Raw genomic sequence first — 15,102 nt, 5'->3', positions numbered from 1 at the left:
TTTAACAAAAAATAGATTGGACCAAATCTGTTTGGGTCGAACCGAACTGGGTCGACTCAAATTTTTAACCCACTGGAATTCTATGGCTACCGATCAACTTTTCGACGTTGATCGGAATATTCTGACAAGATTCTATTTGTTTAAAAAAAAACTTGTATAAACTGAAATAGAAATTTTCCCATAAACTGGTTTGCTTCAGTTTATAAATATTTCTATTTATGTTTTGAAACAATATTCTGTTTCTGTTCTTTATGCCATTAAAAAAAAAATTTAATAAGTGTTTCTATTAATCTTGTATCCTATTTATGGTAATGTATATTTTCTATTTCTGTTTATGAAAACAAATATATTTATGTGATGGAACTTTAAGTAACAAAAAAACACATATCAGGAATTATTACATAATCGTTTCCGCTGTGATTATGTATTCATTTTAGATTTGATTTTGACTTCGTCTTCTCCTATATTTGTCATTTTAAAAGAACTTTAAGATAACATATTGATAACTCTAGTTGCACTAAATTTTGGGATGATTAAATTAATAGTTTAATGATGTCATAAATGAATAGATGTTGGATTTTAGGGATAAAATTAAGAAAATTAGTGATTCGATTGTCGCCAAAGTGGATCAATCATGAAAATTCAAAGTGATTGAACTAAAAAAATTGGATCCAAACATCATTAAATAAATGACATCATTAAATCTTAATTTTCAAGGCATTAATGAAAATCACATAGTTGAGAAGAGTGGGAGTATCCAAAGGTACACACTTCTCTCAGTTGTGTCGAATCTAACTGTTAGCCTTAAATACAAATAAAATTTTATCCCATAAATATTATAACTAGTTTAGGGTATTAGGTCATGCAATCCGGTTAAACGGGAATATCCAAAGATACACGTTTTATTGTGGTTGTGATGGCCACAACTCTTAACCCTAAACATAATTGTGATAACATCAAATTAAAGATAAATTATAGGATATTATGATAAATCATTAGTCTAACAGTTGGGTAAAGATGGGACTGTCGCTTGACTGTTTGGATAGATTTCTAGTCTTAAAAGTGACTTCTAACACCTGTTAAGTGAATCACTAGCATATTACTTTCTTGATTCTGAAGGATAAATTGTAATGATGTAATAAGTTGCTCTTTCTAGAAATATAATTCTAGTATTTTTGAAACTCAAAGCATTATTGATATGTAAGCATGTATTTCTATTTTCTTTTAAAAGGATTATCACCCATGGCTATCCCTAAATCCATCCATATCCTTACTGGCTCAAACTTCTCAGATTGGCATGAGGAGTTGATATACTAGCTGATTGTTGTCAATCATGACTACTGTTTGTGCACTAAGAAGCCAGCTAATCTCACTGATAAGAGTACTACAGATGATGTCAATCTTTGTGAGAAGTGGACCCGATCAAACCAATTGTGTCTTTTGTTTATCAAGAAAACAATTGAAAATGTTATAAAAGGATCGATTTCTGAGTCTATTGATGCAAAGACATACCTAACATATATTGAAAAGCGGTTCTCTACCGCAGACAAGTCTCTTGAAAGCACTCTCATGGCCAAAGTGATAAACATGAAATATAATGGTAGCAGTGGCATAGTTGATCACATCTGTGAAATGGCAAATTTATCTGCACAACTGGCCAAGATGGACCAGATACTAAATGAACCTTTCATAGTTGGGTTGATCCTTTAGTCTCTTGCTCATAAGTTTGAACCATTTAAGATCCATTACAACACAAATAATGATATATGGAATCTGAATAAGTTTCAGAATAAGAGCGTTCAGGAGGAGCAAAGATTAAAGCAGGCAGGAGGGTAAATAACTAACATGGTGTCACATAAACGTAAGAAGGGAAAAAAGCTTTAAAGCTATAGTAAAGAAGAAGACATCCAATCCACCTATTGACAACAAGAATTCTGGCAAAATGAAATGTTTCTTTTGCAAGAAAGAGGAACATCTTTGTAAGGATTGTCAGAAATGTCGAGCCTGGTTCGAAAAGAAGGCTAATAATTCTATCTTAGTTTGTTTTCAACGAATCTCGTTGGCATTCCTTATAATACATGGTAGATTGATTCTGGTGCAACTGTGCATATATCGAATTCTATGCAGGGATCCTTTCAACTAGGAGCCCAAGTCCCAGTGAGAGTATCGTCTACATGGGGAATCGGATTGAGTCTAAAGTTCGAGCAATCGGTACTTACAGACTCATAATGGATACCAGATACCACTGGACTTGTTTGATGCTCTTTATGTCCCCTCTATTTCTAGAAATCTTGTTTCTTTATCAAAACTTGATTTTGAGGATTATGCCTTTATATTTGGGAATAATGTTTTTAAAGTTTATAAAGGCAATAATCTAGTATTTACTGGATATTTATGTAATGGCCTTTATAGATTTAATTTGGATTCTGATTTTGAAAATTCTTTGCTTACCCTACATGTGAATGTTGAAACTAAACATAAGTCCAACAATAATGTTTTCTCAGTCTTGTGTCATAAACGTCTAGGTTATATTTCCAGACCTAGGATAAAGAAGTTAGTGAAGGAAGGTGTATTGCCTATTTTAGACTTCACTGACTTTAGTACTTGTATAGATTGCATAAAATGTAAGCAATCTTGGACAAATAAAGCTACTGCCACAAGGAGTGATGCACTATTATGATTAATTCATACAGATATTTATGGATCATTTGACCCCTACATTACTGGTGAAACGTATTTCTTCACCTTTATTGATGATTACTCACGGTATTGTTATGTTTAGTTGTTGAAGGTAAATTCTGAAAGCATAAACGTCTTTGAGACATTTTGTGCCGAAGTAAAAAGAAGTTGGACAAAAAGATCAAGACCATGAGATCTGATAGAGACCTAAGGCAAGTTGAGGGACCATTTGTCCGTTTTCTCAAATTGAAGGGTATCACTCCCCAGTATACACGTCCTAGTACACCTGAACAAAATGAAGTTACAGAAAGGTGTAATTGTACCTATAGGGATATAATTCGTATTATGATAAATAACTCATCACTATCTGAGTTTATTTGGGGCGAAGCTTTGAAAACAGTTGTGTATATCTTGAATCAGGTTTCCAGTAAGTCAGTTCCTAAAACTCCGTATGAGTTATGGACGGGAAAGATACCCAGTTAGAGACATTTACACATATAGGGTTGTCCAACTGAAACCAGACTATATATTCCACACGAAAGAAAACTAAACCCTAGGACCATTAGTTGTTACTTTATTGGATACTGCCAATGATCAAAGCGATTCAGGTTCTATGTGCCCAAGCATAGTACTAGGTTTGTGGAAACTACAACTACTAAATTCTTAGAGGATGACGATATTAGTGGGAGTGTCAAACCATGTAATGTGGTATTTGAAGAGCTTCGGGTTACACTTGCAGCTCCTCTACATTATGATGACATTGTTATTCCATAAATTATTACTGATAATGATCTTGTGGAACAAAGACTATAGAGGATGTACCACTCCATGAGGACATTGTCACTGAAAACACTGTGGATTTACCTCCACCTCAGCTGAAAGTACAGGGTAGACCTCAAAAAGTGAGGAGGTCTGGTATTTCGGATGACTATATAGTGTATCTCTAAGAGTCTGAGTTTGATATTGGAATCAATGATGACCCCTTAAACTTTTCTCAAGCTATGAATGATAATGATTTTAATGAATGGGTATATGCCATGAAAGACAAGACGAAATCCATGAGTGACAATAAAATTTGGGAGCTCATTGAACTACCTCCGGGATCGAAAGCGATTGATTGTAAATGGGTATTTAAGAATAAGCGTGACTAGAAGGTAAATTTAAACGGCATAAACTAGATTAGTCACGAAAGGTTTCACTCAAAAAGAAGGCATTGATTACCATAAGACCTTCTCTTATGTTTCGAAGAAGGACTCACTTAAAATCATTATAGCATTGGTGGCTCATTATGGTCTGGAGCTTCACCAGATGGATGTGAAGACAACATTCTTGAATGATGATTTAGAGGAAGAAGTCTATATGAATCAACCAAAAGGATTTAGTGTACAAGGAAGAAAAAGTCTAGTGTACAAACAAAGAAATCATCTATGGACTTAAACAAGCTTCTAAACAGTGATATTCAAAGTTCAACCACATCATTGTTTCTTTCAAATTTGTAGAGAACACTTTTGATAAGTGTATATATCTTAAAGTCAGTGGGAATAAGTTTATATTCCTGGTCTTGTATATAGATAATATTTTGCTTATCAACAATGATCTTGGTTTGTTAAAGGATATGAAAACATTCCTCTTTAAGAACTTTGAAATGAAAGATATGGGCTTGGCATCTTTTGTTATCGGCATCGAGATATTTTGAGATAGATCTCGTCGGCTGCTTTAACTATCACAGAGAGCCTACATTGATAAAGTTCTTGAGAGATATGTTATGAAGACTTACAGACCTAATGTTGCTCCCGTGATTAAGGGTAATAAGTTTAGTTTGAACCAATGTCCGCAGAATGATTTCGAGCAAGAATGGATGAAAGGCATTCCTTATTCTTTAGCTGTGGGAAGTCTTATATATGCCATGACTTGTACTCGTCCAGATATTAGCTTTGCAATTGGATGTTAGGCAGATACATTAGTAATCCTAGTATGGATCACTAGGTAGCTGCCAAGAAGGTGATGCATTATTTACAGGGAACGAAAGACTTAATACTTACATATAGAGCAACTGATCAGCTGGAAGTGATCGATTATTTAGACTTTGATTTTGCCGGTTGCCTCGATAGTAGAAAGTCTACATTTGGTTGTCTTTCTACTTTTTTGGTGAGGCAATTTCTTAGAAGTCCAAGATATAGACTAGTACCTCCACTTCTACCATGAAAGCGGAGTTCGTGGCATGCTTTGAGGCCACATCAATGGTGATTTGGTTACCGGATTATATCTTTGGACTTTGGGTTGTCAACTCCATCATGAAACCGCTAAGACTTTACTGTGACAGCATCACCGCTGTGTACTACTCCAAGAATGACAAGCATTCTAGCAAAGCTAAGAATATTGGAGTGAAGTACAATTTTGTGAAGGAAGTTGTTCAGGAACAGAAGGTGTCTGTATCTCGTATAAATACAAGTTTGATGATTGTAGATCCATTGACCAAAGCAATAGCGCCAAAGCTCTTTGTAGATCTTGTTTCTAATATGGGTCTTACTAGAGTTTGATGTATTAGTCTCGTTTTATTATAAACACCCTCTATTATTTGTTGTGATCATAATTGTGGATGTTCCTAATCATTTCTCATTTCTATCTTTATGTATACAATTATTATGATATGAATGAGATATTATAATTGTTTGGACCGTTTATTACTTGTATCACTTCTTAAGAAACGGTTTGGGTGGGATTATTGATAATGTGATTGTGGAAGGTAGTTTATCGATTGATAAACGATGCATAACCACCATAGTTCTTATCAATATTTTCATTCATTCAATGTATTATTGAATGCAACTAAAGGATGGGATGTTTTGTTAAAATGGCTACATTGAGTTGTTTTCTAAAATTGTTGGAATCCAAGAATTGTCATTTGAACAAACAAATCTTCTAACTTGTTTTTCAAAAAAAAAAAAACTTGGTTTGCTGTGAACTGGTCAAATGGTCCAAGTGGGAGATTATAGGATTTATTTTCCTTATTTGCCTAAATTGACTATTGATTGAGTTCCATTATGGAAACTCAATATTTGATTTGATTGTAAATTATTTTAGATTTTATTAAGGATACCCACCATATTAGTTTAATCACAAATAGGGAAGATTTGCTCCCTAATTGATTGACCTACCTTAATGGGAGATGGACATTATGTTATTAAAGGAGACTAGGTCCCCCTTGTATGATTACGTATTAATCTCACTCATTAGAAAAGTGCATTGAGAAAATATAGGAAAGAAACATGCCTCTATTGAAGAAGAAGAAGAAGGTTTCATTCGTGCAAGGACTGCATCAATGGCTACGTCAAGTTCCGTTGGAAACAACACATCATTGATGGTGAACAGTATGTCGTTTCCTCCTCTTGTATTGAAACGATTCATGGTGTATTAGTAAGATCCTCAATATGATTTAGATATTATGATGCTATAAATTCCATCACATTCATCTAGTCAACTTCCTTGAACTTCTCCTTCAACCCCAGTAGCTCTCCATCTCTTCCACATTCGAACTCCAACCTCGGTTAACACAAAGATGTTATTGATGTGGGCTTGCAGCAATTGGTGTCCATGGTGGGATTCAAATCCTTTCTAGTGGCAATGGAGGCACAACACGCATCAGCAAGGAAAATTTGGGGATGTGCGCTGATTTTGAGGTGCTTATTAGGGTCCTCCCAACCATCGGTTGCGCATTGGGCCTCCAATTGCACTATAGAGGATTTGCTTCCTCCTTGGTGAACGCAAAGATGTTATTGATTGGACCAATATGACTAAACTATCGCCCATGAGATGTTCGATAAAATGTGTTTAAGCAAACACCAAAGAAATACGAAGAAAACGAAAAATGCAGATAATGTAACACAAAGATTTAACGAGGTTCACACACCAATGTGATGTGCTATGTCCTCAAGCGAAGGTGAAAATGGCTCACTATATGATTGAAGAAATATTACATTGGAGATCTCTCAAGAACACCCAAATTTGTAGCAATTAAGAAACTCTCATCCAAAAACCCTAACTTGAAATCCCCTTTACTCTTGTTTCTCTCTTACTTGAACAACAAGACAATAGCATATATAAATACTCCTTCAAGTTGGGTCAATCCAGCGGGTCACATCAATCGGGTCATACCGTATTCACTTCCGCACCACTATACGAGATCAATGAAGGGCTCCAAGCTTTGCTACCATCGAATACTAAAAAAAAAAAAAAATCTCATTCGGGTCAGCACGAAAGTATGTCAGAACGGATCAATCTTCGAAACATATCAATAATTTGATACACACAACAAAATGTATGTCTAAGCATTTTATTAATCATACATGTATCTAAGCAATATTCTCATTCTCTATTGAGAATGTATTCTACATTTTAAGAATGGAAATACATACCAAACACGGCCTAAAGTGATCACTGGATTAAAAGTCTCAAGGTGCTCTAGTAGTCTCCAAATTATTGAAACCGTCCATTTATATCTTCTTTGGTTCACAATTAACGCCGTGGTTCTTCAGCAAGTATATTAGGCTGCAGAGAGAGAGAGAGAGAGAGAGAGAGAGAGAATAATGAGGTTGAAATTCAGTATAAGACAATAGGGTTGTTTCTTTAGTCAATGATGGTAATGGTGCTAAAACGACAACAGAGAAGAACTCTATTGACATTATGGAATTACAATGATCTGTTGCATTCCGTAACCAAAAAGGACCATAATGGATGGATTCATACTAGGAAAAAAATACTACTACAATCTGAATTATTGACTTTAAGCGAGGGGGCTTTGGAATTTTGGCCAATCAGTCCGGCACCGTCTAATTTATGAGCTCCTAAAGAGAATCTTGAAGAACAATGTGTACTTGTGTGGTGATAGATGATATACTATGGTGTAAAGTGTAGATGAATTTTTTACATTTTTGGGTTATAAGTACTTATAAGGTGTTGGTAAGAACAATGTTTTGATTTTGATGTGTGCAAGATACGAAATCGTATACAACACATTAGAGATAAAATTGTATATGCAATAGATATGTATATGACACACAAAAATGTATATGCAAAATAATGAGTATAGAAAATAAAATATGCACATCCACATAAGAGATAAGAAATTTATGTGATATAGTAAAACCGATTAAGTCCATGTAGTGAGTCTAAACTTCTATGATTTACAATATCTGCAATTTGATGATTCTCAAACCCAAGCCCCTTTCTGCACTCTTTTCTTATCCCCATTTTCCAAATTTTAGTTTCTCACTACCCATCATGTTAGACATTTCTCTCCTTTTATAGGACAATATCTTTTTCAATATTCTTGAAAGGCTCCACTCTTTTAGAAACTCTACTTTACTACAAGACTTCAGCCACCTTGGAAATCTCTTTTCATTCAGAGTCTCCACCTTCTTTTACTATGTAAGAAGTTTCTTCTAATTCCTCTTAAAAATATTACTTATTGACACCCCGGATGGTTGATCTAAACTCATTAACCGATTTAGATAAAAGATATTAAATTCAACAAAAGGTCTGTTAATTAGTTGTATTAATCGCATATTGATTCTGAGTTGGACAATCTCTTACCTCACATACCTGTGAACACCTTCTCTTACTAAATCAATCTTTTGAGATGAAAATTTATATAATATAAGATTAAGTTGTCAAAGAATAACGATATAGATCTAATTATTAACAAAGAAGAGTTTCATGGGTGTGGATGCATGGAGCACAAGAAAACAACCCATCATTAAAAATTGCAACCCCACTAGGTTGGACACTACTGCCGACTTCTGTGATCAATTGTTTCCATTTTCAGGACCACCCAGTTTTCTTACGGAGGCCATGTCTGTCGGGTACATTTTTTTTTTTTTTTTTTTTTTTGATTGTTTATTTGTCGGTTAAATGCTTTCTTCTTTATGGAATTGCATTTTGATCTTCTACCAAAACAAAGAATTGCCTTTTGATCTACTACATCAGCTTCCATCAGCTTCCATGTAACACCTCCTGCACTAACCAATAAAAAGGTGAGAATAAGCTTCCACACTATATCAATACGGGAAAAATAAAGGGAGAATTACATGATTATCCACTAATGGGTTTATCTTTACAAAAATAACCATGTTATGTTTTGTTGAACAGATTTACCCGAAACGAGTTTTTCTATTACAAAAATACCCACAATAGTGTTTTTCGTATGCCTACCAGTTGAGCATGTATTTTCTTATAATCGGTTATAATGTTTCCGATGTAACTCTTATTTCTCTCCTCTAATCGGCCCTAAAAGGTCTGATGTCTATCTTCACACCAGTGCCATGTTCTTCCTCATTCCCCACGCCATTGCCTTCCACTGTAATTTGCCCCATGTCAAGCAGAGGAGCTCATACGGCGTCGGGGTTCCATCGGAACACCGAAATTGAGCTCAACATTTGGTCGAAGCTTACTGGGAGATTCCTGTAACCCGGCCCCTGCAACCTGACCACTGTTAGAGTTATTGGTAGTGGTATGCGTGTTTCTGTGAACTTTCAAACAATCTTTACCTCATCAGGCTCCCTTATATATGTGGAGTTGATCTCGGTAAAGCTTCCCTCCTTAAGGTCGACCTTAACGCCATTAATTACACAGTGAAGATAGAAACACACGCATATTACCAACATCTCTAAAATCGATAATTGCAACAAGAGGTGCTCTAAAAGCGATTGGTCTTAACCTGATATTTTCTCATCTGAAAAACTTTGTTTATAGGGTTTTAGTGTTTTTGAGTAACTTTGTTTATGGGGTTTCTAGGGTTTTGAAGGTTCAAGCGATTGGTCTTAACCGGATATTTTCTCATTTGAAAAACTTTGTTTATGGGGTTTCTAGGGTTTTGAACGTTCAAGGCCCTCTTCCCCCCCCCCCCTTTTCTTTTTCTTCTACTCTCTGTTGGGTTCGTATATCTGGTTTGTTGGGTTGGTGATGTGCTCTGGTGTTCATTCTCAGATATTTGGGTATAATATTTGGCAGTCAAAACCAAATCCCTCTGGATTTTGAGCTTTAGCAGATATGGTGGTGATCATAACTATAACATATCTTGGGAAAAAAATCGTAGTTTCATCATTTCACTCTTTTCTTTTTTTCTCAATTAATTCAGAAAATTAAAGGAAAAGAAAAAAAGCGGAAATCGATGAGCTCCTAACAAAAAAGAACTAATTTAGTAGAACAATCTCCACATCTTTTATCTTCTTTTAACTTTTCTTCAATTTTGATTGCGGCGCCCTACAAATCTGGCGGTATTCTTCATTTTGATGTTGGTTCATCGAAGAAATGAGTAAAGTAGTGAAGGAGAGAGGAGAAAGGAGAGAGAAGAGAGGAGGTAGGAGGTGAATGAGTTTGTCAGGGGTAAAAGTGTTCAATTCGTAGGTATACAAAGGACAAAGTATATGGAAACACTATTTTGGGGATATTTGTAATATTGAAACTTATTTTGTGTAAATCTGTTGACCCATAACATGGGTATTTATGTAAAGACAAACCCAATAATGGGTAATTATGTAATTTTCCAAAAATAAATCTAACGTACTATCCCTGTTCACTACTTCACTACCCCAAACACAGCTGTATGTGAAAAGATTTAACTGTCTTGCCTCTGTCTGACCAACCATTAGCCAGTGTATTGGTATAGCAACTAGACAAATGATTAGGGTTCTTTTCCCCTTTTAATGATAAGGGAAAAGATTAGTCCCTCGTTGCACGGCTTCTGCACATTGGAACTGTTATAACATTTCACCAAAAAAAAAACTTTCTGTTGATGTAGGAAATGCCCAGATATAAACGCACAAAAAGACGATTCTACCGCTAGGGCATTGAGGATGCTGGCACGTTCTTTCTCAGTAAAAATTGAAAGTTTAAGTGAAAGCCTATCTATGAACCCAATATTCTCTTTCAATTTCACTTTCACTGGTTTAGCTCTGCCACCAGAAAGTCATAGACAGGGTAATTAATAGGCTTAAAGGTCCACAAGTCGTCCATCAGTCGTGCTTCACAATATAGAATGTTGAAATCCTTCTTCAAAGGACATGGTGAACAACACTGTAGATAATAAACGGTATAGTAGATAGGGATTTGAGAATAGAATTTAAGGCGATGACTCCCATCCCTGATCCGTCCAAATCATGGTTTAAGATTTTAAAATCGGTGTCGGGATTAGATAGGGTCAATACTGATACAATTATGACTTGAATCACTTAGATTGGACCCGGTTAAGGTTTTCTTTATTCAATTCAGTATTATAATATCGGCCAAGAATGACGATTGAACAAGGCCAATATTAATTTAATCCAATCATTGTTTTAGATCATGATATTGAAATGGGTTCCTATCATCCTAAAACCGTTATGGTATTGAATCGTCACACTTGTCAAACTGATGGGGATCGCCTGATCCAATATCAATACTTAAAATCATGGATCAACCGATTTAAACCAATCCGATTCCTCAAACCGGTTAAAAAAAAAAAAATCAAAATCAATGACGACAGTTGATGGTTGGGTTCGGGCCTCGTTTTCCATATAAGAGATTCCAGGAAGAGAATGAGAGAGAGAGAAATTCATTTGGGGGTTAAAGGTCTCTGAGTTGTCAATCACGTCTTGTTGCCAGTTGTCGGGCAGACATAAATCCATGGCTTCTTTATGTTACCCTAAGCCCACGTCATGTACGTTGACCTTTTCTTTCTTTTTTTGCTTTTTTGTTTTTACTTCCCACCCTCCTTCCTATAATGAAGGGTTTAATTACAAGTTTATGAAGCATTTTTGGTAACCACCGCTAATCAATTAAATAAATCTGATTAGCAAGTTTACCATTCATAAGTATTACACATGTCATTAATTATGTACAGAACCAATACATAATTAATTAAATAAATTTGTTGCAGTTAAAGGGATTACATAGGTGTCCGGGTCCTCCCAGTCGCCAAATGGCCCAGTTGCTAAAGAAGATTCCGATGATCACATAATATATATTTGTTTTTGGAGAATGAGTTTGTCCACCGCTAAAATACCCTTTCAATACATTCCACGTGTGTTTGAACATACTTCACCATGATTGAAGGAAAACTCAGTCTTTTATTTTAGGAAAGAGATTGCTACTAGGTTGAGTAGAACCCTACATTGATGCAGGGGTCAATGAGAATGTGTACAGGAGCATCAACTATAATGGAATTTTTTAGCTTACAGGGGTGTAGGGGTAATTTCCTTTTTTTTTTTTGGTAAAGAATGGTTTGGGGGTAATTCCAAGTGCTCCTGTGTGAGCAAGAACCACACGAGTAGATAGTTTTCTTTTTCTCCTTTTGTTTTTTAGTTTAAATGAAAAAAGAAGGTTGCCTAGTCACCTAGCCCCTGCATCTAGGCACGAGCAAGCGAAATTACTATTCCACCTCTATTAAATAAAAAATTTTATCCATATATATACTCTTGTACAAACTTTCATTACACCCACATTGGTGTAGGAGGCACACAATTGGATAATAATCTCTTGCCCTTTGTTTAGTTAACAATATAGAAAGGGGCAAGTATTTTCTAATCGTAAGAGACCTCTCCACCTAGACATAGGGGGCACACACTCGAGGCATGGGCACAGTTGTCATTGCGTACCCTTAGGTCTGTGGCGCAGGGTCTCTCACGAACTGAAAATTTTATCCCTATGAAAAGATTTTATGGTGATTCTAGTTAAATATATTTTGACCAATGAAGAATTAGGTTAATAACTGCGGTTTCTAATTCAAATTGGGCAATTGGGTTGGTGGGTGAGGTGGGGTTTAATGATCAAATCCGCTTGGCATTTAATTCATAACTTTAGAAAATAAATATAAAGGAAGGTTAGGTGAGAGGCTCATCTAAAAGAATTGTAGTCCCATATTCATTGATGAAGAGTAGTAGATAAACTATGCAGGTGACCCACGCTTGTGTGACCATAGTATTTCAGAAATATTCTCTCTTCCCTTCCACTGGTTTAATAAAGGAAGGGGAGAGTGAGAGAGAGAGAGAGAGAGAGAGAGAGACTATTAGTCTAAACGGAATTGGCCTACAGTATTCATGGTAAGCACGTTTAAGGAGACCCACAATCCAGAAAACTAAAGTAACACAGAAAAAAATAATAAACGACAAAAGATTGAAAAAAACAGAAGAAAGAGAAAAGATGGGATAACGACCTCCTTGAGAAACGCAATGAAGTTGGCTTAACGACAGGCAATATTGCCTTACTGCCACTTTCTCATCTTCTTCCTCTTCTTCCTATCTTTATAAGCTTTTGTTTCCCCAACCCCTCCTCTCCCTTCACCACAATCAGTGAAGATGGGTAGAACAGGAACAAAGTTAGCAAGTTTCTTCTTGCATCGAATCACAGCTCACATTCGAATTCGATCGCCTCCTTATCACTCCAGAACAATTACTAACTCCATTAAAGCTAATCTGAATCCTGTGTTTTCAAGCAATGGGGAGAAGATCAGCTTGGGTGATGCTGTGAAGCCTTTACAAGGTAGAAAAATCATGATAGTTGTTGATTCGAGTTTTGAAGCTAAAGTTGCTGTTCAATGGGCTCTCTCCCATACTATCCAGAGCCAAGATACTATAGTGCTTCTTCATGTAACTAGCAAGCCTTCTAAGCTAGGTAAGGTCTTATTCCTTTCTGTAGCATTGTAATCAAAGATGGTTGGTAGCTAGATTGACTGATAAGCTCCTTCTTTGGATTACAGGGGATCCTAATAAGTCATTAAATTCAGGGGTTTATGAACTTCTTTTCTCTTTGAAGAGTATGTGTCACATGAAAAGACCTGAGGTAAGTCATATTACCTAACAATTTTATCCCAAGTCCCTTAGAAATAATCATCCAAAGAAAATGGACAGACATTTTATTTATTTATTTTGAGCCAGGTCTGTGCTTGAAAGAACAGAGAAAACTGGGCTTAACTGCACTTTCCTAACCTTAATTTTCTCATCTCATCTGTGCTAAGTAGAGAAGAAAAGGGCTTAATTAAGTTTTTGAACCATCTAGGGTTGCAATGTCAAGAGCAGTACTCTCACAGCTGACCCATTAATAAAAAAAAATTATTAATATTTGATATATATACTAATTTCAAAGGGTTAATTATGATGCTTACAGGTGCAAGTTGAGGTTGCCCTAGTGGAAGGGAAGGAGAAAGGCCCAGTCATAGTACAAGAGGCTAAGAAACGTGGGGTGTCACTATTGGTTTTAGGGCAGAGAAAGCGGCCGGTGACATGGCGGCTACTAATGACGTGGGGAGGTCATAAGGTTGGAGGTGGGGTGGTGGAGTACTGCATCCAAAACTCTCATTGCATGGCAATAGCTGTGAGAAGGAAAAGCAAAAAGCTAGGAGGTTATCTTATTACCACTAGACGTCATAAAGATTTCTGGCTCTTGGCTTGATCAACATTGATGATTATTAATGTAACTATATATGAAGCTTTCATCTTAGTGCAATGAGGGATGTGATCTTATGTTGTAATGTTTGTAATTAAAAAGTGTTATTGAGAACATGGAAAAAGATGTGAATTGAATAAAAGTAAAAATATGGTGCTAGCTATCATGTCTGAGGAAAGGGCACTGGGGTCCCTAACTGCTACCCTTTTTTCTTTCTTTCAAGGTTTTTAATGGTTGGGCCATGTTCTCTGCAACAACGTTTGCCAACTTGAGTTATTTGTCATGACAGTGTCCGGCATGGAACACCAGGCCAGGCCGGGCTATATCGCTTTATGGTGCACCTGATAGTTATGGCTTTTGGAGTTTAGGTCACCATTAATCAAGTGGCTCCACCAAAAGCATGGAACAAGGGGAAGGGAGAAAAAGAAGCAATGTGTGATGTAATGACCAATGTGGGTATTAATGGGAGCAAACCTAGAAGTGTTAACATAGTGGATATTTTCACTTCTCAGGGGGCAGGATGGTCATTTCATTGCTCTCTATGTTTGGGTGCAATCCCTACATACATTTTAGGATAGAGCACTTTTCCCTCGTGTAAATTTGGAAGAAAGAATACTACCCTTTAGCGTGTACAAAGACACAGTGGGTGCATAAAGACCACACGTCTCGTGTTGAATATGCCCCCACATGCCCTCCCATTGGCCACACATGTTGATGTGTACTTGCGCTAGGAGGTAGCATTCTCTTGCCCTGTAAATATATATATATATATATATAGGTTTTTGTGGGATAGTGTGGCCCCTGTGCATAGATACATGAGGAGCCGAAATGAGCAGCTCATCCTCTTCCCTATATAATGAAAAATGGCATCAGTGTGAATACTTCCTCATGCACTCCTATTGACACTCACATACCGCACTTCCTCATAGAAATGCCTGTCCTATATGGCAATGCATCCACATGAGATGGATTTTCTTATGGAAGCTCAAGATCCATCCTAAAGTT

The 15,102-nt window shown here is 36.3% G+C and overlaps 2 protein-coding genes across 2 annotated transcripts in view; both read left to right on the top strand.

Moving 5' to 3' along the window:
• Window positions 1–1,710, top strand: part of LOC122077887 (ABC transporter C family member 13-like) — an 81,082-nt gene extending 79,372 nt beyond the window's left edge. Inside the window, exon 22 of the mRNA XM_042643784.1 lies at window positions 1,360–1,710. Coding sequence (XP_042499718.1) covers window positions 1,360–1,710 — 351 coding nt within the window. The remainder of the gene's footprint in view (window positions 1–1,359) is intronic.
• Window positions 1,711–12,884: 11,174 nt separating this feature from the next.
• LOC122080207 (universal stress protein PHOS32-like) lies at window positions 12,885–14,256 on the top strand. The gene is made up of 3 exons (XM_042647123.1): window positions 12,885–13,326; window positions 13,412–13,494; window positions 13,819–14,256. The coding sequence occupies exons 1-3, from the start codon at window positions 13,011–13,013 to the stop codon at window positions 14,101–14,103; spliced, it is 684 nt and encodes a 227-aa protein (XP_042503057.1). The 5' UTR covers window positions 12,885–13,010; the 3' UTR covers window positions 14,104–14,256.
• The last annotated feature ends 846 nt before the right edge of the window (window positions 14,257–15,102 follow it).

The sequence above is a fragment of the Macadamia integrifolia genome, chromosome 5 (assembly GCF_013358625.1).
Source record: "Macadamia integrifolia cultivar HAES 741 chromosome 5, SCU_Mint_v3, whole genome shotgun sequence".
NCBI classification, from domain to species: Eukaryota; Viridiplantae; Streptophyta; class Magnoliopsida; order Proteales; family Proteaceae; genus Macadamia; species Macadamia integrifolia.
The sequence above is the reverse complement of the archived record's forward strand: the minus strand, read 5'-3'. Positions and strand labels throughout refer to the sequence as shown.

What these genes read in the sequence shown, in the direction of transcription:
- LOC122080207 (XM_042647123.1), top strand. Translation starts at nt 13,011, where the DNA reads ATGGGTAGAACAGGAACAAAGTTAGCAAGTTTCTTCTTGCATCGAATC. An exon ending in TAGCAAGCCTTCTAAGCTAG is followed by an intron (nt 13,327 to 13,411) that starts GTAAGGTCTTAT and finishes TTTGGATTACAG; the next exon opens with GGGATCCTAATAAGTCATTA. An exon ending in GTCACATGAAAAGACCTGAG is followed by an intron (nt 13,495 to 13,818) that starts GTAAGTCATATT and finishes TGATGCTTACAG; the next exon opens with GTGCAAGTTGAGGTTGCCCT.